The following is a 27,002-nucleotide window of genomic DNA, read 5'->3' as shown; positions in this document are numbered from 1 at the left end:
CAACCTCAGGCCACTCTGTCTACTGAGTCGCGAAATAACGTCGTTCCACCGCAATGACTTCTGGGTGTTGTAGTCCCACGTGCGGACTGGAGACCTGATAGTGGAGCTTCCTTGTGATTGGATGTTGTGTGCCCTTTCTAAGACGGAGACTTCTCATTCGTCAGCCTGTGGCAGTTGAGTTTGAATTTGGTAGCGGCGGTCGTATGTCCGGTTCGCTGCAGAGCCAGTCTGTCTCAGCTGGAACAGCCAGGTTTATCACTACCCTCGTTTTGGGACTCGCAGGTATGTACGTTGCACTTTAAGCCCGGGCCAGAAAGGGACTCCTTTGGGACCCCATCCGGCCTCCTCATCCCTTCGCTGCCCCCTTACTCCCCCTCTCCCTACTCCGCCGCTGACCCCTTGTGGCTCGGTCCCCGCTCCCCGCAGCCTCCACCGAAATTCCATGGCTCCAGCTAGGAAAGGCGGCAGTCGGACGACTAAGACCAATTCTTTGCGGAGCCGGAAGCTCGCCTCCTTTCTCAAGGACTTCGACCGCGAGGGTAAGGGGTGGAGCCAGGTGGTCGCGGCTTGCCGGGGCGGTGGCTGGGCCCTCGTAGATTGGGGCTCAGGGAGCACGATTCCAGGCTCCTTTCACCCGCCGCGTGACCCGTATCCTGTCGACTCTGCCCTCTCGCAGTGCAAATCCGATCCAAGCAAATTCAGTCAGACAGGCAGAATCTCCTCAAGGAGATGGATAACCTGTACAATATCGAGATCCTGCGGCTCCCCAGGGCGCTGCGCGAGATGAACTGGCTGGACTACTTCGGTAAGAGCTTCTGGAATTTCCCTAGACCTCGGCCTGGATCCCCTTGTGGTTACCGTGACAGGCTTTAAAAGGAACTAGCTCAGATGCACCTTCTTAGTGAAGACTTTCATGACCGCTGTTGAGAACTGCAGTTCTACTGCCCTCGCCGCTTCGTTGTTTTTCACCATAGCACTTATTACCATCTAACAAATGGGTATTCAAACTTTTCCCATAAAGAGCCAGATAGTAAATATTTTAGACTTTGTGGGCCAGAGGGTTCTCTGTAGAAACTACTTAACTTTGCTATTTTTAGCTCCAAAGCAGCTGTAAGGAATGGGCATGGCTGTGATCCAGTAAAAAATTGTTTATGGACACTGAAATTTGAGTGTCATATAATTTTCAGGTGTCATGAAATATTATTATTCTTTCGATATTTTTGCCAACCATTTAAAAACGTAAAAATGCAAAAAGCATTCTCAGCTTGCAGTCCATACCAAAATAGACGGGAGCAGTTTGTTGACCCCAGATCTAACCTAATGTATATTTTCCCTATTTGTTGGTTACATGTCCTTTCACTCTTCAACCAGGATTGTAAGTTCCATAAGGGCAGAGCAAGAACTGTATCTGTTTCATCTGTAGCCAGAACAGTACCTGAGAAGTACTAAGTGCTCAATTAATATTTGTTAGATGAATAACATGAAAAACTTGGTATGTTACTAGAGCCCAGATGGAGGGGTAACCCCCTAGGCAGTGCTTTCTGCAGATTATGAAAGCTGCCAATTAAAAAACGGCCAAATCATATTCTGTAGGACAAGAACCTGAGAGTTCCTGGCCAGAGAAAAATCTGTCTTTTCCCCCACTGCCTTGTTAAAAGTCCAAGGAAATACAGGAGGCTGCCCTTTCTGCTGAGTTACCCTTAATTTTCCTTTTCCTTAATTATTAATTACCCAGTAGGTAGCCTCCTTGGATAGAAATACCTGTATGTGTATGCAGTAGACATTTAACAATCCTTTTGACTTACGCTTTTATTCGTTTGCTCATTTTTACGGATATTCATTGAACGTATGTCTGTCAAAATGCTAGGTGCTAAAAGTGCATTGAGGGATAAAACAGACATTGTCCCTGCCATTGAAACGTACATGGCAGTGGAGTACGGTCGTTTTAAAGTTTATACACAGTTATATAATTAAAATAGAGTAGCAGTCAATAAGCACGTAAGTATCACGCTTCCTGTGCCAGACAGGCATTATGCCAAATGTTTTACATGTTTGCTAACTTTATCCTCATAATAAGCTTATTAATTATAAGCCTATTATTATACACCTAATAATTATTAATTATTATTATATCTTTTAAGGCACAGAGAGACTAGTTACTTTTCTTAAGGTCTCATAAGCTAGTTAGTGGTGGAGTATTTGAACCCAGACATTCTGATTGCAAAGCCTGAGTTCTTCAGTGTAATACAGGAAGAATACTATGAGAGTGTCTAGCAGGAGCACCTATCCTAACTTTTTATTCTATGTCTAAATCTTGCAAAGACCTCTTGGTTCAGCAAACATTTGCTACACACTTAAAGGATTCCAGATTTTTGCCAGATGCTATGGATATTATCTTTGTCCTCAGGGAATTCACAGTCCAAGGCAAGGATGGACACTGAAACTGCTTCAAATACTTGTTGTATAGGAAAAGGGTGAGCAACTAACTTAGCACTTTAGCAACCTGCTATATAGAAACATAAGCTAAGATCTGGGGAAAAGGCAGATCTGAGTTCAGATTTCAACTGTTTCATATACCAGCTCTGTGATCTCAGTCAAGTTACTTAAGCTCTTTAGCCTCAGTTTCCCTATCTGTAGAGTAGGGATTGTGAGATTGAGTAAGGTATGGTAGGTGATTTGTTTGATACATAGGACTCCTTTCTGAGGAAGTGATGTTTGAGTTGAATTTTGAAGGATGAATTAGGAGTTTGTTGGGTACAGAGAAGTATTGCTGGCAGAGGAAATAAGTACCAGGGCACTAAGTCATGAAAGACAGTGGCATGTTTGGGAATTGAGAAGATTGGTGTGGTGGAACATAGAGTAGGTCATGAGGAAGAGGAGGGGAAGTCAATGTTGGAGAAAGATTAGGTTGTGAAGGTTCTTGAATGCTGGCCCAAGGATTTAATCTGGTCCAAGATAACTGGTAGTATTAAGGAAGGTGGGTTATTGTTAAAATCTGATAGTAACTAAATAAAATGTTCTGTTTAAAGCCCTTGGAGGAAACAAGCAGGCCTTGGAAGAGGTAGCAACGGTAAGTGACCTGTCCTGTTTTTGAACTGTTGGTTAGTTTTAAGTTTAGTCCAGTCATAAAATCCAACCAAAGGGTGCTTACTGTAGAATAGTTCCATAGGGAACATTATTTGTTCATGTCAGCTGAAAAATTGTAATGGTGTCAAATGCTGAGTACCTGAAGTCCAAATAAGTCTGAGTCCTGCTAATCCAGAGATGAAACCTGTGTCATTCCTACTATAACTACTATTCTGATATTTGTATGTGCCCTATGAGGAAAGGACTTTGAATCGTGCCTGCTTTTGGCTGTGCCCTTACATACAGGTAGTTACCATTGTGAGAAAAATTTAGTTAGAATGACCACTGGAAGCCTTTTTGAAGGGCCCAGGAGCATGACAGAAAACCTAATTGAGATCCCTGAGACTTGCAAAAAGTGAGAAGTCTGACGTAGGACCAAGTATTGTAGAGGACGTGGATCATTAGGATCTTGTATTGATTGCTGATGGAATGTAAACAAGGGCAACCACTTTGGAAAACAAGTTGGCATAATATCAAGGCTGAACACTTGTATAATCTACAACCCTATAATGCTCTATCCTTAAGTATACAGCCAAGAGAAAACCTGAATGTGTGTATCAGAGACATGTATAGGACAGTTCAAAGTAGCAGTATATATATTAGCAAAAAACTATCAATGTGAGAATGGATAAATCCATTGTGATATAGTAACACAGTGGACTATTATATGGCTGTGAAAACAAATTAACTAGAACTACAAACAGCAGTCAAAAACAAGCAAAGTAAACAAAATAATGTTGATGCACACATTTGGAAAAAACGTTAAGTGCATATATATATGTGTGCATATATACATAAATACTCATGCACATATGCACCTGCATATATGTTATTTTTGAAGCAAATGGAATGATAGTCGTTACTTCTAAGAAACGACAAGGTTAGGAGGGTGGTCACCTTCATTGGACAGAGAAAGAAGCAGAACAGGGAAGGAAGCTAGAAGCAAGTCATTGGCAATGTTCTAGGTCTTGGGTTGGATGGTGGATTTGTAGAAAACTGATACTGTGTTATACCATGTAACAGCCTTTTGTATGTATAAAATAATATGTTTTTAAAATTGTTTTTAATCTTAAAATATTATTCCTCTCACTTGATGAACGTGGTGTTTTCTGGTTGTCTTCATCACAGGCTGACCTAGATATCACAGAAATAAACAAACTAACTGCAGAAGCTATTCAGACTCCCCTGAAATCTGCCAAAAGTAAGTACTTTTTAAAACCCGATGGAGAACTGAGAGAGCTGAGGTCAAGCACTGGCTAGTTGGCTGCTCAGGCAGGGCCTCATTAGTGGAGCCTCTTCCCTCTAATGCCTGATTGTCAGTCCTGAAAATATAGAAAATTGACTTAGGCAATTTCAATTGGTTTATTGTTTGCAGGACTGATACTAATCAAACTCCTAAGAGACTGATGTGTGAGCTAAAGAAAAAGCAGAAGGGAAAAAAAGGCTATGCTGGAAATCTAACATTGCAGCCTGCCTGTTTCCCCTGATTTAAAAACCAAGGTTAGCAAGATTTAGGGAGGTGTTAAAGACATGGTAATGCCAAACAGAGAGTCTTTCTGATGTAATCAGAAGAGTTGAAAGAGAATTGAAAGAAATACCTTTCTTAGTATGTAATTCCATGTTCAAGTTAGTGACCTGTCTATGTGAAAACATCTCACCTACATGTCCTTCACTCTGAGAAACACTGTCTTACAGGAAAAGTTATATGGAAAGCCATGTTTGTAATCAGAGGTTTCTCAGTAAGCAAGGAATCAGGCCAGGATGAGCTGTGACATGGCCTTAAGGTGGCTGTCATTGAACTGTGGTAGCCTTGTGAAGACAGACCTGACCCAAGGCCTGGGTTTTTGGATGCCTCACCAGGGCATATCCACGAGGCGGGGCCAGAAACAGTGTCCAGTTCTTGTTCTGACTTGGCTTCCGTCTTCTGCCTTGTAAAGTAAAGGAAGCATGAAGCTTCACTTTCCTAATGTCATATTCCCATCCTGCCTCCCTGAGGTTATGACCTAACTGGACTTGGGTGTTCCCAGAGTTCCTCGGCCGCATATTTATCTCTTAGGTTACTTTGAGTCATTTCTACACTTAGGTAGTCTCGTCAGTTTCTCTTCTGAATTCCATTAGTTTTGCTTATTTAGGGCATTGTGGTTGGGGTGTGGGTTCTGATTTCATCTCTGGGAATTGATTACACCAGGACCAATGTCAACCAACAGTTAAAATAGTTTTTGTGCCCTCTTGACCACTGGACTTGAACTACATTGTAAGTTAATAATAATAATAAAAATAATAATAAAGTACTTTCTTACTTAATGCATCAGAGTTGCAGCTGAAAAAAAAAAAAAAACCTAGAAGTCATTTATAGTCCAATCTTTCCTCCCATGATTAAATGCATGAATTTTCTTTGCGGAATCCCTTCTCAGGATTGTCTAGATTCTGGCTGCACTATTTAGCAGTAGACACAACTTTTCATCACTAAGCAATTCTGACTGTTAGAAAATCCTTCTCAATTTTGAGCCAAGGTCTCCTTGTGGTATCTATATATTGACACTAGTTCTCTCCTTTGGTGTCCCATAGAACCGCTGTAACCACTTTTCCTTATGACAAGCTCTTAAATATTAAAAATTATCCTTATTTCTTCTGGAATCATCCATCTTAAACATCTCTCATACTCCACCTCCTAAGATGACATTTGTAATACTATATTACCATTATTATAACATTGAGAATGCTTCCTTTACATTCACTCATTCCACAAATATTTAATGACAGCTTATTATGTGTGAGGCACAGTTCTGGGGTTTGCGTATACAGGAGTAAAGATAACAAAGATGCTGTTCTTGTGGCGCTCATATTCCAAACCTCACAATTTCTCTGTAAAGTGGTTATTCCCTTTTATAGATGAGGAAACCGAAGCATAGAGCAATTAAAGCCATGTGACCTAGTAAATGGTAGTGCCATGACTCAAGCTTGAGTCTTTTGGACTCCAGAATCTGTGTTTTTAATCAGAATGCTGGACTGCTCTATCAGGCATCATTTGGGGTCTCTCTGATTAGTTTCTTTTGTCCAAAGGAAAGTGTTCCAATTTTCTAGAGCTGCCATTACACAAAATACCAGAAATGGATTGGCTTTTATAAAGGGGGTTTATTTGGCTACAAATTCACAGTTCTACAGCCATAAAAGTGTCCAAACTAAGGTATCAACAAGAGATACCTTCACTGAAGAATGGCTGATGGCGTCTGGAACTCTGTCAGCTGGGAAGGCATGTGGCTGGCATCTGGTCCCGGGTTGCGTTTCAGCTGCTCTCTCAGCTCCTGTGCATCCTTGCTTCCTTCTCCCAGGGCTTTTCTCTCTAAGCGTCTGGGAGTCCTCTCTTAGCTTCTCCGGGGCAAACTCTGGACTTCATTTCTTAGTTTAGCATCTCCAAATGTTCTTCTGTCTACAACTCCAAGAATCTCTAAAAATCTCTGTCAGCTCCAGCTCTGCTTCTCTCTCTCTCTTCCTCTTAAAAGAATTCCAGTGATCTAATGAAGACCTACCCTGAGTGGGCAGGGTCATATCTCCATGGAAACATTCAGTCAAGAGGTCACACCCTAATAAAAAAGATTAATAAGTCTGCCCCCACAGGACTGCATTAAAGAACATGATTTTCTGCGGGACATAATATATCCAAACTGGTACAGAAAGTCATCTTTCTTTTGGGGTGTATTTCTTGTTTACAGCCTAAGATTGCATACATTTTTTTTCCTTATAAGAAACATGAATGCATGAAAGTTTATTCCCATCACAAATATCATGCTGTTAAAACTGTTTCTTATAGCACGAAAAGCAATACAAGTGGATGAAATGATAGTAGAAGAAGAAGAAGAAAATAAAAATACGAATCCTCAAACTGCAAGAGTAAGTAGGCACTCAGGTTGGGAGCTGGGAGCTGGCAGTGGGTAAGGAAACACAAAGACACATAAAATACAGTTGTTAGCCTCCCAGAGTTTAGTAAAAAATATCCCACTTTAAATGGATAAAACATGAAATAGAGGTATGTACAAAGAATATAAAACGTAGAAGAGGGAGGCAGGGCAAGATGGCGGAGCGGTGAGGTGTACGTTTTAGTTACTCCTCCAGGGCAGTAGGTAGAAAGCCAGGAACTGCGTGGACTGGACACCGCAAAGCAATTTGACTTTGGGCATACTTCATACAACACTCATGAACATGTGGAACCGCTGAGATCAGCGAAATCTGTACGTTTTCGCAGCCAGGGGACCGGTGTCCCTCCCTCCCAGGCTCAGTCCCATGGGAGGACGGGCCGTCAGTGCTGGGAATGAGGAGGGAGAACTGCAGTTGATCCAAACTCCAAACATAGATAGACCAAGACCAGACACCAGAGAATCCGGGAACAGCCAGCCTAGCAGAGAGGAGATAGGGATAGCAAAAACAGCAAGGAAAACCCAAAAATAAAAGCAGAGACTTTTTGGAGTTCTGGTGAACATAGAACGGTGAAGGGCAGAACTCTGGCAGAGTCAGGCTCATATGCAAATCCAGAAGGTGAGTTTCTTTGTCTGAAAAGCTGCTCCCTGGATCCTTCCTTAATGGCCCTAATCTCCTTGTCTCTTAGCATTTCAGTAGCCCATTAGATCTGCAAGGAGGGCCCTTCCCTTTTTTTTTATCTTTTTCTCAAACAATTACTCTAAGAAGCCCATTACAGAAAACCTCAAAGATTTGCAATTTGGGCCCAGACAAGAGCAGAGCTAAGAGAGCTCTGAGACACAAGGCAATAAGTCCAGTGGCTGAGAAAATTCGCTAAACACAACTTCCCAAGAAAAGGGGGGCATCCCCTCACAGCCGTCTTCCCAGTGGGCAGGGAACACTTCTGCCAGGCGCTGGCTCCACAGCCCAGAGCTGCCCCAGACAACCCAGTGTGATGAGGAGCGTTTCCAACAACACATGCACATACCGCAAAATCAGGCGTGGACATTATCCTTTCCTGCACCCTCAGCTGGTTGTCCCAGAGTTGGGAAGGCAGAGCTGTGTGAATTAATGCACCACATTCAGCCATCCTTTCAGCAGGCTGGGAACACCCCTACACAGCCCTGCAGCCCAGAACCGCCCTTGGGGGACGGCACTCACCTGTGACATAGCACAGTCATCCCTCAACAGGGGACCTGGGGGTGCACGGCTTGGAAGAGGGATGCACTCGCAAATCCCAGGGGCCATACTCCAATACCAAGGACTTGTGAGTCAGTGGCAGAGACAAACTGTGGTGGGACTGAACTGAAGGATTAGACTATTGTAGCAGCTTTAAATCTCCAGGAACACCAGGGAGATTTGATTGTTAGAGCTGCCCCCACTCCCCGACTGCTCACATGCCCCATATACAGGGCAGGCAACACCAATTACACACACAAGCCTGGTGCACCAATTGGACCCCACAAGACTCACACCCCCACTCACCACAAAGACAAAGTGGCGGAGAACTGGCTTGAGGGGAATAGGTGGCTCGCGGACACCACTTGCTGGTTAGTTAGAGAAAGTGTTCTCCACAAAGCTGTAGATCTGACAAACTAGAGATAAGGGTTTTAATTGGTCTACAAATCCTAAAAGAACCCTATTAAGTTAAGCAAATGCCAAGAAGCCAAAAACAACAGAAAATTTTAAAACATAAAAACAAGAGACAATATGGATAACCCAAGCCCAAGCACTGAAATCAAAAGATCAGACGAGACACAGTACTTGGAGCAATTAATCAAAGAACTAAAGATGAACAACGAGACCATGGCACAGGATATAAAGGACATCAAGAAGACCCTAGAAGAGCATAAAGAAGAAATTGCAAGGATAAATTAAAAAATAGATGATCTTATGGAAATAAAAGAAACTGTTGACCAAATAAAACATAGAAGAGGAAGCTGGCAATTCTTACCTACCTCATTAGGATACAACCAGGGCTTAAAATGTGAGTGAGATTTCACTAGCTGGAGAAGGAGGGGAAGGGAATTCCAGGAGGAGGGGTAAAAGTATACTGTCCGCTTACAAAACAGGAAGCAATTTGGTATGGCTGGGGATAAGCTGTGAGGATAATGTGGGTCGAGTAGAAGCTGGATAAAGAATGCCTTATATGCCAAGCTTGGAAAGTTTGAATTTCATTAGGTAGATAATGGTAGGTGACATGATCAGATTTGTATTTCAGAACAACAGCTTTCAGGATAGGTGGGAGAGGGGGGAACCTGGAGATAAGGAAATTGTTGTTTTCTATTATACTTCCTGACACTGTAGAAAGAGAAATAATAGTGTTACGAAAGGAGAATAGGCAGGACTGGTGGAGGAGAGGAGGAACCAGAGATGACTAAATGTTTTCTAGCTTAGGCAACTGTCATCTAGTGAAATATGGGATCTAGGAGGAAGAAGCGTGTTGTTTTGGGGTTACAGGAGGAATGAATATAGAAAGGGGATCCAAAGAGGGACAGCCAGAGAAGTAGGAAAGATAGATCTGAGAAGACAAAGGAGGAGAGAATTGCTGGAAAGTAAGAAGTCAGGAAGGGTGAGGCAAGACTGCAGAGGGTCTTTTGGATTGGGACCCAGGATACCTTTCCAACCTCCACTTTATATGAAGTGGTAGGGGAGAAGCCAGGCTTTGATAAGGTCGAAAGAGTCTTACCTTTACTCTTGACCCAAATCCTATATTGTGAAGCTCTAGCCAGTATAAATCTTAAGTTGGTCAGTTATGTTCTGTATTATTTAAACAGCTAAATTCTATAAGGTAGACTTTCTTATGTTCAGTATTAATTTTCTTTTTAGAATTAGAGCTGGCTGTCCTTAGTCTCCACCCCCCACCCTTTCTCTTAACCCTTCCTTACCATTCCCCTTTGCTGCGATTTATGTAACATTAGTTTCATTTGATTGTGACTTCAGGTCAGAAGGTGTCCTCCAGCCAAGAAGAGAACCCAGTCCATACAAGGAAAAGGCAAAAACAAAAGGTAATGGGTTTTCCAAATTTGGAAATATGTTTTTGATTTTATTGAAGAGCCACATACATCAAGGTAGAAATAGGAGGTGAAAAGAGCTTTTGTGCTGGAGTTCAAATAGAGCTTAAAATCATCGACTCCTGAGCCAGAGGGTCCTCTAGAAATGGTCCAACCCAACACCTTTTCAATTCTTCTGCCTAAGTTCACTGTCCTACCTCACTTTTTTCTTTTTAAATGCACAAGGAGAGTAAGGCCCAGAAAAATAGAGGAAGCACTGCATAATGTGTTTATTTGCCTGGCAATCCATGTGCAGAGCTACCCCACAGTCAGTCACACAGTGGCTCTGACCTACCTGTAGTTAGCTTCTTGTCATGTCCTCCTGGTCCTAGTAACTAAAGAATTACCGTGGGCTTGAATTGATTTATACCAGACTCTGCTAAACCATTTGAGGAGGTAGATACCGCATCTCAAACAAGTGCAGGAAAGGAGTCACTGGGATGTGAGTCTGTGAAGGAGTAGACTCCTCCCATTGCTCCCGGAGTATGACAGCAGGACATTAGCTGGCTATCTGGCAAGAAGCCAGGAACTCCAGCACCAGGGAGCCTTTGCATTGAGAAGCTCTCTCCATCTTCTTGTTCTGCTAGCTTGGTTGAGAAGTTGGATTCTGGAGGCAGACTGCCTTGGTTCAAATTCTGGCTCCATCCTAATTAGCCATGTGATCTTGGACAAGTTATTTAAAACATATATGTCTAAGTTTCCTCATCTGACAATAATGGTGCCTACCTCATAGATTTACATAAGTTAATCTATGGAAGGTGCTCAGAACAGTGTCTGACACATAGTCAGTGCTCTCCATGTGTGAGCAGCCGCTGCTATGGCTGTTTTGGACCTGGGAGCTGGCTTACCTAATGGCTGTTTCTGCCTGTAGGTCAAGCCGCTGGAACACTGTTACCCCAGCTGTGGGCCGACTGGAGTTGTCTATGGTGAAACCAACTCCAGGCCTGACACCCAGGTTTGATTCAAGGTGAGTGGTGAGAGCAGCCCTTGGATTTGGGCAGGAAGCCAACATTTAACATTAGTCAGAGAAGAAGGAGTATTTAAGAAAGTACTTCTGATCCCTTGGCCTGAGAAGCCCTTTCAGAGAAGGGTAGCCATCTGGGCTTCCCAATGTTTGCTTCTCCCCTGAGGGCTGATTCACATTCTCACCTGTTTTCAGAAGCAAAATTATTCCTTAGTGGATCAGAGGGAGAACATTTTGCCTCTTATGACTAGGAGGCTTCTATGTAACTTTTTTCACCTCTGCTGATTCTGATCGGAAGTTTTCTGGAAAGTGTATCAACACTCTCCTCTCCTCTTAGTAGGAGTGAAAACTGATACCACCTTTTTTGGAGGGCCACATGAACAAAGATGTTATTGCAGAGTAAGTTGATGCCTTTCACAGGGGCAGATTGAATAAACTGGGAATGCTATAGGGCCATAAAAAAAGAAGTGGATCTGTATGTGCTGGTGGGGAAAGATCTTCGTGATCATTGAGCATCTCCAGGCAAGTTGCCAAACAGTGTGTGCTATATGTTCCCGTTTACTTTTTTAGAAAGTATCTGGACAGATATATAAGGAATTAACAGTGATTACCTCTGGGAAGTGAGGAAAGAAGTGGACATCTCTGGGGTGGGAAGGTGTGAGGAAGATTTACTTTCTACTTTTATTTCTCACTCTTCTTTAATGTCTAATTTTCACCTAGGCATAGAATAAGGATATTTAGGGAATTTTAGGTAGCAGTCTTTTAACTGTTTTGAGAAAGATAGTTTTGGGATGAATATAATGATGTAATCTGTAAATCATCCTTCTTTGACACTGGAAGATTCCTGTTGATGGAAGCACTTAGCCACTCTTGGAAATACATTAACCAGAGTTTATTTCTGGTCTTGTGGATGGCTGACTGGCTGGCTAGCATCCATACAGAACTTACAGACCTAAAATTTACATGAGTGAGAACTGACTTTTGCTAGATATATGTTTTATAATTACAGCCTCCCTTCTCCAGCTGTGTGTAGACATTACTGCTTAAAAAAAATTTTCCCCCAAATTTAGAACTCGCCTTGTTAGAAATATGTGATTTGAAAACTGCAGCTTGATGCCAGATGGGGGTTGGAAGGGTTCATAGTGCCTGGCGTGCTTCAGCATGCCAAACCATCTTCACAGAGATTTTCCCACTTTGTAGGGTCTTCAAGACTCCAGGCCTGCGCACGCCAGCAGCCAGAGAGCGTATTTACAATATCTCAATGAATGGCAGCCCCCTCGCCAACAGCAAAGAGATTTTCCTTACTGTGCCAGTGGGCGGCGGAGAGGTAAAGTATTTCAGAGGGAAGCAATCCACAGTGCTGCTCAGTCAAGCATTTCTTTTTCCTGGTCCATAACCCACTTGTCTCCCTCCACATCCTTTTGGTTGCATGGGTCCTGATCTCTACACTCAGTAGGACTCAGACCTCAGTTTTCTTTTCCAGGTTAGAGGCCTAGACTGGGAAGATCCTTGCCCTAGCTCTGGGATTCATTTGCTTATCAGCTGACATTTGCTCATCTGCCTTGTAGCAGGCCCAAGATGAAGAAGACATGGTTCCTGCTCTTTAGAAGCAGTTCAGCAGCCAAGATAAATAGCTTCACAGTGAACTATAACATCATGTGATAGATGGGGTAATAGAGCTATTAAGAGGAGTACAGAGGAAATCACCTTCAGCATGTATGCTTAGTCTAAAAAGGGGAGCATGAGCTGTGTATTCAATTTCATATAATTTCAAGGGGTTCTAAAGCAGGCTGAACCCAGCCAGTTCCTTTAAGCTGAGTAAAGCAAGTTGCAACCTCAACTCCTGTAAGAAAAAGACAGTTTATCTCAAATGTGGTCTGTAGGGGATTGCTAAGCTAATGTGCACGCCTTTGTACCCAGATGATCCAGCCACTGACCCAATGATAAGCATAGATGTCATCTCAGAGCTAACACCCCTCCTGCCTGCCTCGCCACTTTCCCATCCCGGCCATTCCCTGCCCACCGTGGGGACCCCCTGGGGCACATTGGGCTGCTGGTTGGAGGTTCCAGCCATAAGGGACATGCCAATTTAACCCAGTCTCCTCTCCATGCAGAGTGTGCGATTATTGGCCAGTGACTTGCAGAGAATCGATATCGCACAGCTCGATCCAGAGGCCTTGGGAAGTATTAAGAAGCTCTCCGTAAGTGTTATTTATTCGTCTCTACATATAGGATGTGTCCAACAACTTTCTAGGGTTAGCCTTACTTAGGATTTAAGAATTTAGTAATTGTGTTGCCTTATTTCCAGGAGATTTTGACTGTTATCCCACTTTCATAGCAGCAGCTTATGTTGAGTTTGGGTCCATCCCAGAGGGCCTACCACAGAAGTTCCACTACAGAATTAAAATCCTGCCTCATTCAGGCAGTTTGTGCCAGGGTATCTTAGGACACAATTGACTTCCAGGAACTGAAACTTATTCATAGTAGTTCAGGAAGGGGGACAGGGAACTGTTCTGAGGAATCTCACAGATTGAAAGAACGAGCTGAACAGCCAGGCCTCCAGAGTGGCAGGGCCCAGTGGCAGCAGGAGTCTATAATCCTTCATTCTGGTGCACCAGCTCCTTTCATCTCTGTCTTTGGGGCCCATGCACTCATTTCTTTTGCACATCTCTCTCAGCAGATAACCTTTTCTACAAGATTCTGGTTCTGCTCTCCTTTACCATTGGTGTGCATGTGGCCTTGGGTAGCCACGCCTCCAACTCGAACATTATTGCTTCAGTGCCTAACACTGGCTGTACAGTTTCTTGTCTTAGTTTCAGTTCTCAGGAGGAAGAATTTAATTGGCTCTGTCAGATGAACTTCTCTGCTCCATTCAGCCGTGGTCTTAGGTAGTAGATAGAGCACTTAGTGCAAATATGGCTGCCTGAGCCAGCCCTTCTGTGGGTTCCATGAGGAGTACATCCAAGGCAAGGGACAGAGCTGGCTTCCCAAACATGTCCTACTGAGCACAGGCCCAGTGCTAAGATCCTGCATGCACCTAGCCACCCAAAGCTTGGGACAGTCATCATCTGGCTGGACTAGTGCCATTACTGTTCCCAAATTATACCTTCACTATCTCAATTGATGTTCTTTTATTCCTTTGTTTAGATGAGAAACAGGTTCAAAAAGGTTACTTTAGTTTGTGATTTAAATAGAGAATGGAGGGGCTGAGATTCACTCTCAGACCTGTCTGACTCCAAATCCAGTGCTACCTGGGTAGCCTGTAAGTAGCTAACTGGACAAGCATGCCAGATGTGATAGTGGACTGCAGGTGAGATGGGATGCTTCTTACATGTAAATCTCAGAACAGTTTCTATTTCAACCACCCCAGAGTAGTTGTGTTTCTACAAAGGACATTCTTCAAACCACCCCATGCCCCAAATCAGGTCTTTTTCTTCAACCTCCTACAGTCTTTCCCCGTGTTCTCTAAATTATTTATCTCCTTTTCTTTTTAGAGCCGTCTTGCCCAGATCTGCAGCAGCATACAGACTCACAAATGAGGCTACCATTCCATGAAGCCAAACCTGATAGGATGGACTTTCAACGGGTACTTCTTGGGCCCTGAAGAGACTTCTTCCCTTCAGGCTTATTGTTTGTTTGGGTGTGAAGTTCGACAGCAGGGGCAGGGTTCCCAGGATTCTTCTTGGAAAATTCAGAAAGGGGGAAGGGAAGGCACACTAGTTCCCCCATCAGTTAAAGCTTTGCCACTGCTTCTAGCCTCATATCTCCCAACCCAGGTGACCCTAGACACTGCCTGTTGCAACTTCCTATCGTTCTCTCAGCCAAATTCTCCTTCTTGCTCTCAGAGCTGCCTTCCGCCTCCTGTAACTCATCGTCCTGTTTGCCCTGCCCCACCTCCAGTCGAGGTGGTGTGGAAGCACTGCATGTTCTTGGGAGGACTGCCTGCTCACTCTCATCAGAGAACCCTCTGCACCTAGCGCTGCTGTGCATGCTTGAGGCTGGGAGGCTTAGGCCTGAAGTGAGAGCTGTGGGCCTTGAGAGGGCAGCTGGGAGGAGCTGCACAAATCAGGCCAGGGCAGAATAGAAAGTATCGCAGCAGTGACCCCAGTAGTACGCCTCCCCCTTCCTACGCCCCTCCCCTCTTTCTATGTTGGATACTAAATGGTGCTATGGAATCTTTAACATGTCATGCCCAGTAGTTCTTTTAAAGCTGGCCTGTGGGACAGTGTTTTGTTTTCATCCGTGTTTACCAAAGCCCAAAAATTAGTTTGGAGGTAGCTTCCATGTTTTGCTCCTCTACCTCTGTGGTTAGTGGGAATTTGCATCAGGGAATTTCAGGGCTTAATTAGTCTAGAGTTTTTATGTGATTAGCTGCAGAGTATTTCTAAACTATCCATGGTCCAGTGGTCCTTGACACCAGAGAGAACACCTCTCTTCTGGGGCTTATTGGGGGAGTAGGTGTAACTTGTCTGGTGCCCTCATTCCATGTATTCTGCCAGTGCTCTGAGCATGGACTAGTTACACAGCAGTCAGCAATGAGGTTCATGCTCCAGCCGACATCTCCTTCCCAAAGAATAATTGGATGTGTTCCAAGAATATGGGAACTGAGAGCCCCCTACGCCCAGGCTTGTGGGTACATAGTTTTCTCATTGTTGTGTTTTATATTGTTTTGCTAAGTGACCATTCTAGTAATCCAGTCCTGTTCAAGTTGTTTCAAACTGTTTTATTCTCCCTTTCCCGAGACTTTTGTACATATTGCTTTTCTGAATAATGGTATCTTTAAGCTTGATTGGTTTTAATCAGAGCTACTGAAAGATACCTGTTTTCAATAAATTTTGGGGTTTTATCAAGATTCACTCTGTGTGTCATTTCCAAGCTGTGAGACAGTTTTGGAACTGAAGCCATTGGGGTCTTTAACGGCTCCTTTCCTCGGTAGATGTGAAAACCTTCACTTCAGGCAGAATCTCTCGGACATCTGAAGGGGAAAGCCCTTGCCCCAGGATGCAGGGCATAGGTAACCTCAGCCTCCAAGCCAGTTTCCCTGCCACCTTCATTCCATGAGCTAGAAATTTATATCTGGGAGGACAAAATCTAGAGTATCTGTAGTTTACCTGTATAGACAAGTTTCATTGGCCAAGAACAAAGCAGGGATAAAGGTAATTCAACCATCATGTTGCTCACTTCCCAAATTTCCTGGAGTTCTGGCAGATCTGCCTTTCCAGAATCATTTCTGCACTGAAAATGATCGGCATGGTGGAGGAGGGATCTGCCTGAAGGACTCAGCTAGGTCATCTGACGCTGACAGATTATGAAGAAGGAGCCCCTTGTCAGTGACAGCATTTGGAATAAAGGTTCCTCACTTTGAGTAAGTAATCCAGTCTACAACAGTCACCAAACCTGAGGCTTCTGCCCTCCTTGTCTGGTGCAGTATTAAGAACCTGACATCAGGGGAATACATAGGGTCCACACACTTCACCTAGAGCCAGGCTCACCGTATTTCACTCCATTTGCACCACTGCTTAATGAACCCCATTGTAGTAAATGAATAGTATGTAGAAGTTGCCTAATAAATGCCTGTCAAGTGACTGAGCTAAAGCAGTCCTTCATTCAATATAAGGGGTTGCCTTGACATGTAATGGGTTTTTAAGGATGGGCTGAACTCATGGGGCTGGGATGCTGCAAAGGAAATTTAAATCTTACTGCCATCCCACAGGCCAACCAGGGCCTGCAGACGCTTTCAACCTAACTTTTTTTCTTTTTCTTAATTTCAAATTAGTTGCTAACAAGTTGAAAATTAGGAGATATTGCACAAAAATCCAGACTACTATCCTCCAAAGAGCGACATAGGCCCAGAGGCAACTGGAGCTGAGTAGCAGCTTTCCTCAGCCCTTCAACAGTCCTCTTTCAGTTCAAACAATCGCTACCAGATTACATCTTCCCTTTATATTGCCTACCCAATCGTAGGCAATTTAGTTTGTACTTCCTGCTGTGTATATCAAGCAAATAAAAACAGAACTGTTCTAGTTAAAAGGAGGATGGGGGCCTGGAGACCTCCCCTTCACCAGGATCCCTGAGGCAGTTTCAAGGATCCCTAGAGCTCCAATAAATGGTGGATTCATTCTTTGCCCTTCAGGGCTCCTGGACTTTCCAAAGGCCCATACTTGGAGCATCCACTGAAAGAATTCCAAGAGTTAGGATAAATTACTAATATGAAGAGCTAGTTCTTAATGCTTACGTATGAGAGAAAGAGAGAATGGACATCACCTAAGCATCTTTTTTACACAGCATCAGACATATCTTTTTGCATGAATGAATATCCCCATTTCCACCAATGGCAGGGCTTACCATCACAATGTGTTCCATCACCACTGAAAAAACAAAGGCTATTGCAATGGCTACATGTGCACAAGCTGTGATAAGTGCTTTCCTTTTCTAAATTTATATAAGCTAACAATTGTTGACTCGTACTTAAAATGCAGCATGGCACACAGGTGCTCAAGATTTTAATAGATAATTCATGTGGCTTCCGAAATAAGAGAGAGACACTATGGAGGGAGCGTTCAGTCAGAATTGGGGGGACATATTGAGCTCTCAATGAGAATCTGAGAGCCAATTTTCTTTGACTAAGGTACCATCTCCCTTTCTTCTCCAAGGTTATGCATTTTCCCAGCCCTTTAGCACCCCTGCCTGTATCACCTTACCTATCCAACAAGTTCCCCCTGTCCCCACTCAGGTAACCTGCATTTCTTGTCTTCTATATATTTTTTTTTCTTTTTACACAGAATATTTTTAATTCCATCATATACACTAAAAACAACTTTAACAACAGAAAATGTGACTAAGGTACACACAATAAAATATCAAATCAAGTACCTATCCATAGAAAAATTACACCAATTAAGTATCTTCATTACTATTAGTAGAATGCTTCTTTGCCATCATCTTTCCCTTAGTTGATATTAGGGTCTATGTAGTTGGCGTTTTCTGATCCTTGGGTGCTGGATACGGTGGAGGGCATAAACATACCTGTGGCACCAAGATACCCAAGAGAAGCCAAGCTCCATCTGCACATTTTCAGTGCCCATAAGCACACGCTATGTCACAATATACCAAAAACCCTCATGATGGAGACAGATGACCTCCAAGGATACATTTCTTCAAATCAGATGCAAAGGTCACATTGGCAAACCTACCCCTCTGGGTTTTCTTAACAACACTGTAGCAGATTGTCAAGAATGAGGGTTTTACGGTGGAGGGAAGAGAAGGGAGCAAGATGAAGCCTAAATTGGAAGGAGAGTTAAAGTATTTGCAACAGGGAAAGAAGTTTAGTTTGGGTTTTGGTTTTTTAGTTTTTCTCTTAAGTAAACTTACACAAGCACTTGAGATAGCTATAGTCTGCTCCCAAGATTCTAGTGGGCCACTGAGGCCATCCAGGAACCAAAATAGTTTCTGACTCACCTCTGTTGCACTTAGACCCCCCCTGGGGCGGGGCGGGGGGGGGGGGCACAGGGACACAGCTACTAAAATGGGTAAGGGGGTATTCTGAGAAGTATAGCAAGCATTTTATAGTTTCTCAAGACACTGGCAGACACTTCAATATAAATGGCAAAAGGTTAAGAGATTTAAAGAGTGAGTGCTGGATGGTGAGGAATTTTACTTACATCCTGAGTGATGTAATGGGGGTGATATTAGGAGCTAAGATGCCCTCCTCTGAAGTCCAGAACCCGGACACTGATAATTAAGGGTGCCTTCTCACACCTCCCCAGGGCTGGGTCAGGCCAGAGCCTCCACTGGAGTCCAGAGAACTTATCCCTATTGCCATGGCTTCATGCTTTTTACCTGACCGACTCCATCACTAGGCAGTGAGATCTTAAGGTCTCAGTGCCTCCACTTAGTAGGTGCTTGGTACATGTGTGCTGAATGAGCAAATACCTCATCAAACCAGAATACTGGCAGCATCACTGCCTAGTGTTCAATACCCAACCATACTTTGTACATCTACCTGGTGCCCCATACCTTGCTAATAACATTCAATGGGCACTTACCGTGTGCCAGGTATGGGTTAAGTGTCAGTGGGGGATCCTCCATTCCCTGACTGCAGGCCTTTGCCAGGGTGGATACTCCTAACATCTCTAACCCACTCTCTCACTCCTCCCCCATGAGGAGGAAGTGCCTGGCCTAATGGAATTGTGGGACAGAAGGAAAACCCTCCTTGAATCGGTGCCATCTGGCATGTTTCATGGAGCTACCTGCTCACGAGAGTGCTCCCCATCATGAAGGAAGCCAAGTCCAGATCAGCATGGGACTAGATGGGTCTAATGCAGGGAAATAAAAGGACACACACTTTGCCCTTGACACTCCACGATTCATTTATCAAAGATTTACATTTTACACATTTTAACATCTCTGAAATTGGGATGCATCTTCTGATCCGATGGCATAACAGCCTCATTGGTTGCAATTTTGCTTTCTTAGTGAAACATCTTATATTCAATAACATCTTAGATTTGAAGAAGCATGGTAAGTAACCATGCTCCAGTCAGCCTTATCAAAGAGCTGGCATTTTGATCTCCATCTGTCTCCAGCGAGTTAGTACTCAACTGGTTTTGAGCATGGGAGGGGAAGAAGGAGGTGTTATTTACTGCTACCCCCACAATCCAATCCTGGGTGCCAAGCACTTCCCATGACCTGGAGGTGGCAGTTGAGTAAGACACTTTGCCCGCTCCCTGACCATGAAAGGCCCACTACCAAGCCGAGGGAGAAAAGTGGGGGACGCCCAGTTTGTCCCACACCTCACTCCATCCCCCCGTCTTTGTCTTATCTCACTCTTCCTTTCGTCACAGCCACATTCCTCAAACGATTCCCAGCCTCACTCCTCAATCTTCTCATGTGGCTTCTGCTGCCCACTGTTAAGGTCACTGAGGGCATCCATCCTGACGGCCACTCATCTGTCCTCCTCCCACTGAGCTCCTCTGTATTTAACACCAAAACTCACACTGCCTTTGGCTTCGATGGCATGACCTTACTGGCTTTGTTCCTCCACTGTTCTTCGGATTATGACTCCTGCTCTTCTTCATGATGGAGTTTCCCGGGCCTCCACCCTCCTCTTCTCACTCCCCACCCTGGGTGCAGATGACCCCCAATATTCTGTCTCCAGCCCACATCTGTCTTTCCAGACCAAGAGCCTCCTAGGGGCCCCCCAAAACTGAACTCAGTATTTCCTGCCCTCCCCCCACATCCCTACCCCACCTTCTCTTCCTGCGCTGTCTCTCTCAGGGAATGACACCACTATCCAGGTATTGCCTCCTCTGGGAAGCTTTCCTTGATTTACTCCTCCCAAGGCTGAGTAACATACTTCTCTACACTCCCAGGGAACCCAGTGCTCAACCCCCGGTAGCCCTGACCACACTGTCCTATCATGTTACCTAAATGCACCCCCCAATCGACTGGGAACTCTTTAGGGCAGGGGCAGTGTTCCACTGTCTCTTTGCAGAGATATCTCAGACACATGCTGTTTGAACCTCCTAACCCAGAGAGTGTGGGCAGAAACCCTCCAACACAAGCTGCTTAAAGGTTAAGCAACTGTCCCTGAGAGAGGCAACAAATCACAGACAAGTTTTTATTATTTTCTCCTGTATATAGAACCCAAGAAATATAAAAACATCTCCAGAATTAGCCAAAGGAACCACCTCCCCAACCAGCCCCTCCCTCCCTGTGTGGGCTCAGATGGGACGATGGAGGGTTGCAGGCCACCTCCCTCCGTCCAGTGAACAAGTTCCATATAAAAATAGATCTGTAAGGGCTCCCAGAGAGCCATCGCCCCACATCAGCTGGCACCTGCGCAGGGCTGAGGCCTAGGGCCCGTCGTGATTCTGGGACCTCACGCCTCAATGGAGGGGAGATCTACCCTGGACACCGAAGTCTGGCCAACACACCAGGGCCTCTGCAGAAATGCTGGGGCGAGAGGGAGGGGATTGGGGACCGTAAGAGAGTGACTGATGTGGCTGGAGATGGGAGTGAGGCTCCCTCCACCCAAGATGGGGATGCTGGCCCCCATGCTGTGCCCTTTCCAGACTCCCCTGGGGTGGGGGGAGGAGAACCTGGAGAACACCTGGCAGGGGACTCCCCAACCCTGTAAAACAGCGAAGCAATATCTGTGTTCCTCCAGTACCCCCAAAGTAACTGAGCTGGAGCAGGGGCTCAGTAGGGGGAGCAGGGAGGACGGGGGACTCTGAAGAGAGGCAAGGGGCTGAAGGCACTGCTGTGAGTCACCATCCCCCTCCAAGGGGTGCTCCCCAAGGATGTGCTGCACCTTCCAGACTCTGTTCTCTCTCACATGCCGGCCCCTTTGCTTGGACGCCTCTTGCCCTGGGCCCTCCATTTGGTCTGCTGAAAAGTCCACCCACTGTATGGAAAGAACCCCCTACAACTCCACCCACCCTAAGGAAAGACCCCACACACACCTTCAAGGCCTAGTTCAACTTACACCTCAGCCAAGAAGCTTTTCCAGACAGGCCCCCACAACACACACACACACACACACACACACACACACATACCTTCCAAGAGCAAACATTGCCCCTCCAGCGCCACCTCCCACAGACCCACTAGGTCTCCCTGGGCCCCTGGGGTCCTGTTTGAAGGTGGCCTTCTATTAATTCTTGGTGCCTGGTCCTATCTCCCCACCTGGTTTGAGCCCTGCGAGGGCAGGCTCTGTGTTGTACTTACTCCAGTCCTCCGTCCCTCGTCTCTCCTTCCCACCCCGTCCCACCCACCCCCACAGAGCCAAACCCAGAACAAGCATCTCTCAGGAATGACTGGATTAACTCAGTCCCCACGGCCCTATCCAGGCCCAGCTGCCTCCTGCTGTCCATGGAAAGTCCTGGCTCATGAGGGCCTCCGCTTCCAGTGGGCCCTTCTGGAAAAGGGAACTTCAGGGTCAGCTCGGCGAGGCTGTTTGTACCAGAGCTCTGCAGAAGCCAGAGGGAGCAGGCACCCAGTTAGAGACCGGGAGGTACCCAGCGCTGGAGCTAGCACAAAGGTCACCTCCAGAGCATCCCTGGGCTGTCTGCAGGAAGAGCGCTGGAACCACAGGGCATGCCCAGGGGCTTGCTCTCCAGGGCAGCCTCATCCCCGGGTGGTGACTTTGGCAGCCTGGGTTTAACCCCAGCTCTGGGGCAATGGCACCTCACTGGGCCTCGTTTTTCCCAACTGTCTAGTGGGGGCTTGGACCAGTCTATCAGAGAAAGACGTTCCACCTCTGTGAATCTTTTCTTCACCATCTCCCAAGTCTCTCCTCATCTCTTCCCAGGATGCCCTGGCCAGTGCATTTATAGAAGAAATGCAAATGGGAGGCCTGGTGGGGCCCCTGGTGAGCTGCAGGCCTTAAGTAGCCTAGCTGAGACCCTTGTCTTCACTCTGTCAACCCAAAGTAGTGGTGATGATGGGGGTGGGGAGTGATGTTTAGAAATCAGCTCCTGTATCTATGGCCCTTGGAGTCCAGCCCCTGAGCTTGGCACCACCTCTGCCCACCTGGGCTTTAGGGACCAGTGTCCAAGTGGGCCCCAGCCCAGGCACAGGAAGCTGAGGACCCTCCCCCTCAGGCCAGTCTCAAGCCTGGGCCACCAAGCAATGGTGGTCACTGCCAGGCCTAATGGGAGCCCCATGGGCCAATGGGTCTGTGGGGAAAAGGGGCATCCATTGGGGTGTGGAACACAGAAGAGCATGAGCTGGACAATTTAAACTCATCTTTTCTCCCTATCCCTGCCCCACCTCTGTCTCTCAGACCTGGATCTCCCCTGCTATGATCTCAGGGATACTCTCCAGGGATTAGAATCATTATTCCAGAGGTGCTCAGACTGGGGAGAATGGGAGGAGCTGGGAGTGAAACAGGGGGCGGGGTGGGGAGAGCTGTGGCCCCAAACCAGCCGTGTGTTCAAGGAGAGGAAGCGAACGCTCACTCCCACGTGGGTGAAGCACAGCTTGCCAGGGTCCTTGGGCAGGCCTGGGAGTCTGGACCCCCATCCGGGTCCTGGCACGGTGGACCAGGGCCTGCTCACACCTGTACCCCCTGGCCCTGCAGCTGGAGCACTCGTGCCCGCAGGGCGCTGATCCCACTCAGCAGGGCCTCTTGGTGTTCAGCCGACGTGACGCCCAGGCTCACCAGGTCCCTGAAAACAAGGGCTGCTCAGACCCAGCTGCCTCGGACCCACCTTCTGCTCCTCCCGGGAGGGCCTCTGGCACGAGCTCTCCCTCTTCTCCAGACGGGGAGGGGCACAGAAGGAGGACACAGGAAGTGCTGGGTCCATACGGGGTTTCTCACATAGGCAGGGGCAGGGCTTCTGGGTTCCTTAGACTCACTGGGCAGTCATGGTGGCCACAGCCTCCAGGCTCCTGTAGTCGGCTGCAGCAAAGCTGTCCTTGTAGCGGCCCAGGTCCAGGGCCTCCAGCCATGCACCCACGGAGCCAAAGGAAGGGAAGGTGGAGAAGGCTCGATCTGCCAGGGGCGTGGGGGGCCTGGGGAGCAGAGGAGCTGTGCTCAGACGACAGCAGGGATCTGGTCCCTGACCTGGCAGCTCTCCTGAGGAAAGGCCAGCTTAGAAAGAATAGGAGAAGGGGAGGGCAACCACAGCTCAGGGAAACCCCTGGCTCACACGGGGTGCTAGGCATTCTCAGAACAGGTGAGGGTTTCAAAGTAGCCAGGCAGATGAAGAGTGCCTGAGGCAGCTAATGTGAGGCAGCGAAAGATACTGGGAATATTTGGGAAGGTCTGGGGGTAGGACATACCTAGGACAGGTGGGAGGGTGACCCATAATTTGGACAACTAATATTAATTTCACTTATTTTATTTATTAGAAGTACAAATTGGTTAGGACTACTACTACATATATTTTTCTAGCTGTGGTCATTTGTACCCTGTGTGTGGGACAATAGCCAGGACAAGCAAAAGAGACTAGGATGGATGAGAGCCTGAATGTACCTAAGGCAGCTGGGAGTATTAGATCTACCTGGGGCAATTAGGTAAGCAGTTAAACTTGGACAGGTGGAGTAGTGGCATCTGGGACAGGTGGGGCAGCCATTCATGGTCAGGTGAGAGGTGGGCTGTATCCGGTTTGGTTTGGCTTGATGGGAATGTACCTGGGACAAGTGAGGGGTCAGGTGTACCTGGGACAGGTGGTCGTGGCACACTTTGGGGGTTCCGGGTCCTGCACCATCTTGCTCAGGATGCTGTGGATCTGGGAGAACCTGGGCCGCTCACCTGGGTCCTTCTGCCAGCAGTCAAGCATCAGTCGGTGCAGAGGAGAGGGGCAATTCCTGGGAGGGGGCAGCCGGAAGCCGTCCTCCACGGCCTTGATCACCTGGGGAGCAGGCAGGAGGCTTTAGGTCCTCCACCAGCACCCACGCACACACATCCCAACCCAAGGAAGACTCAGGTGGTGTCTGGGCAGGAGGCAGCGGCTAGTGTAGGGGAAGCTGGAGGACAGAGAAGAGAGGCCTGAAGCTAAGAGGTTAAGGGCCAGTGGGCAGAGGACAGCAAGCCAGGGCCTGACATCAGAAGGCAAGAGGATCAGAAGGCAAGAAGCTGGAGTCCTAGATCACTCACGTCCTGGCCAGACATGTCCCAGTAGGGCCGCTCCCCAAAGGCCATCACCTCCCACATGACGACACCAAAGCTCCACACATCACTGGCAGAGCTGAAGTGGCCAAACTGAAGAGTCTCAGGGGCAGCCCATAGTGCTGGGCTCCGGCCACTCTGTGGACAGGCAGGAAGGAACTGAGTCACACCCAGGTTTCCTGACCCCACAGAGCCCTAGATCCAACCTCACCTGCCCCCCTCCCAGGCAATTCCTTCCGGGTCCCCCAGCCTGCACCTTCACATTGGGAAAGGGGCACAAGCTGACCATAAGTTGGTGGCCACACCGGCATTTATTCCAGCCCAACTGGGTGGAGGGGCAGGGTGGGGGGCAGTGATGCTGACTCAGCAGGGAGGGCCAGGCAGGCTTGACTGGAGGGAGGGGTCCTCACCATGGTGGTGTAGACAGCCTCCGCTCTGTCCCGGGGACCCCGCCCAAAGCCAGAGATCTTGCAGGCGAGGTCATTGCTGACCAGCATGCGGCGGGCTGCCAGGCCCCGGTGAACGTAGCCCATCTCCGACAGGTACTTCATGGCCGACGCCAGCCCGGGCAGAAGACCCATCAGCTGCCCGGCCACCAGCTGCCCCTCGTGCCGCTGTGGGGAAGGAGGAGCCTAAGGCCTGGGCTGTGCACTCAGATGCCCTTGGTGCTGTACAACCCCAGGGAGTCACTTCACTCTCCCTGGGCTTCAGACTACCCCTGTGACCCACCAGGTCAGCCTGGTCAGTGGGCACCTTCTTAAGCAATGATGCCAACTGCAAGCCCCACCAAAGACGAAAGCGAGGGAGCAGGGATAGCATGGTCATCAGTACCCCGCCCACACACACCCCACCCCAGGGCCCAGGCCACTCACCCTGAGGAAGCCATCCAGGGCCCCATGGCTCATGTACTCGGTGACAATCATCAAGGTGCTTCCTGTGCTCAGGCAAGGGGAACACACATACACTGAGCTGTCTGCTCATGCACACGTGTTCCCACCCAGACCCCAGGCTGGGCAAGACAGCCAGAACCAAGGCCACAAGCTTCCCTATTCTTATCACCCGTCCACCCCTACCTGGTCCAGTGTCCTCTATGCCAAGGAGGACAAAGGCCAAGGTCAGGAACTGTAACAAGTTTGCTAAGAAAGGTCAGCCAAAGTCAGTGATCTTCCATCCCCATCAGATGTCACCACAAGTCAGAAAGCTCATGCAGGGTCAGAGTGGCCACTCCAGGCCAGAAGGGCCACCCTGAATCAGCAAAAGAAAGTTGAGGCCTCTGCGCAGGAATCCATGCTGGGCCGCTGAGGGTCTCCCTCCCATGGCTGAGAGAAGGCGCAAGAGCACCCCAGCTCCCACCCCGCCATGTCCCGGACTGGGCAGTGGGAGTGGAGCACTAGACCCCACCTCGGGTGACAACGCCCTCCAGCCGCACGATGTGGCTGTGGTCAAACTGGCCCAGGGTGAGGGCTTCGGCCAGGAAGCTGAGCCTCTGCGAGTCGGAGCAGTCGTGCCTCAGCGTGTGCACCGCCACGGAGAGCTCCTGGCGGCCGGGGAGCTGCAGGCAGCCACAGCACAGCTCCCCAAACCGCCCTGTGGGGAAACAGCACCTCAGCAACCTCCCTGGAGGCTCCCAGCCTGGCCGAGAGGAGCAGGATGAGTAGAGGAAAAAGCAGCTCCTGGATCATGGGCTGGTTCTGGCCTGGGACTCGGAGCGCCTGGGTTCAAATCCCAGTAAGCTGAGGACCAGCAGTGGGAGCTTGGACTTCCCTCTCTTTCCCTCTCTCTGCCTGGACTTCCTCCTCTGAAATGCCATTCAAAATGCCTCTGTGAAACTGCTCCCTGCCTCACAGGGAAGTCTCAAAGCCTCAAAGAGAGGACGGTGCATGTGCCAGCACTTCAAAAGCCATTAAATCCAGTGTCAGCAGGGGGTTGACCTTGACAGCCACTGTGCCACCAGCCCGTTTCTGGCTTCTGTCCAGCAGGTCCTTTGGCAGGCTCGTGGCAACAGTGCCTGACTTCTCTGAGCTCGGGGGCTGAGGGCTGATAGACAGGAAGAAAGGAAGGCAGAGAACTGGCCCTGTGCTGCGGGGAGGTGGGGACACACTGCGAAGCCCCCACATCTGCCCTGTGTGAGGCAGATGTCATGCCCCTTTTACAGAGGAGAGATGGAGGCTCAGAGCCCACACAGGTCAGCTCTGGCCACACAGCTGTCAGTAGTCGAGTCGGGACAGTTTAGCCCGGGGTTGTCTAGTCTCCGGACCTGGCAATGGGCCGGCCCCAAGCCCCAGAAAGG

The 27,002-nt window shown here is 47.5% G+C and overlaps 2 protein-coding genes across 2 annotated transcripts in view; one reads left to right on the top strand and one right to left on the bottom strand.

Annotated features, from left to right (window-relative positions):
• The first annotated feature begins 179 nt into the window (after positions 1-179).
• On the top strand, positions 180-16,556 carry CDCA8 (cell division cycle associated 8). The gene is made up of 11 exons (XM_037817595.1): positions 180-282; positions 427-539; positions 677-805; positions 3,030-3,070; positions 4,255-4,327; positions 6,938-7,017; positions 10,024-10,088; positions 11,005-11,100; positions 12,298-12,424; positions 13,212-13,298; positions 14,592-16,556. The coding sequence occupies exons 2-11, from the start codon at positions 443-445 to the stop codon at positions 14,634-14,636; spliced, it is 840 nt and encodes a 279-aa protein (XP_037673523.1). The 5' UTR covers positions 180-282; positions 427-442; the 3' UTR covers positions 14,637-16,556.
• A 5,334-nt stretch (positions 16,557-21,890) lies between these two features.
• The window catches only part of EPHA10 (EPH receptor A10), a 42,700-nt gene continuing 37,588 nt past the window's right edge, over positions 21,891-27,002 (bottom strand). Inside the window, exons 11-17 of the mRNA XM_037827680.1 lie at positions 26,114-26,299; positions 25,585-25,646; positions 25,123-25,326; positions 24,701-24,850; positions 24,262-24,455; positions 23,458-23,613; positions 21,891-23,267 (exon numbers count right to left, since the gene is read on the bottom strand). Coding sequence (XP_037683608.1) covers positions 23,153-23,267; positions 23,458-23,613; positions 24,262-24,455; positions 24,701-24,850; positions 25,123-25,326; positions 25,585-25,646; positions 26,114-26,299 — 1,067 coding nt within the window. The 3' untranslated portion in view covers positions 21,891-23,152. The remainder of the gene's footprint in view (positions 23,268-23,457; positions 23,614-24,261; positions 24,456-24,700; positions 24,851-25,122; positions 25,327-25,584; positions 25,647-26,113; positions 26,300-27,002) is intronic.

The sequence above is a fragment of the Choloepus didactylus genome, chromosome 2 (assembly GCF_015220235.1).
Source record: "Choloepus didactylus isolate mChoDid1 chromosome 2, mChoDid1.pri, whole genome shotgun sequence".
NCBI classification, from domain to species: Eukaryota; Metazoa; Chordata; class Mammalia; order Pilosa; family Megalonychidae; genus Choloepus; species Choloepus didactylus.
The sequence above is the reverse complement of the archived record's forward strand: the minus strand, read 5'-3'. Positions and strand labels throughout refer to the sequence as shown.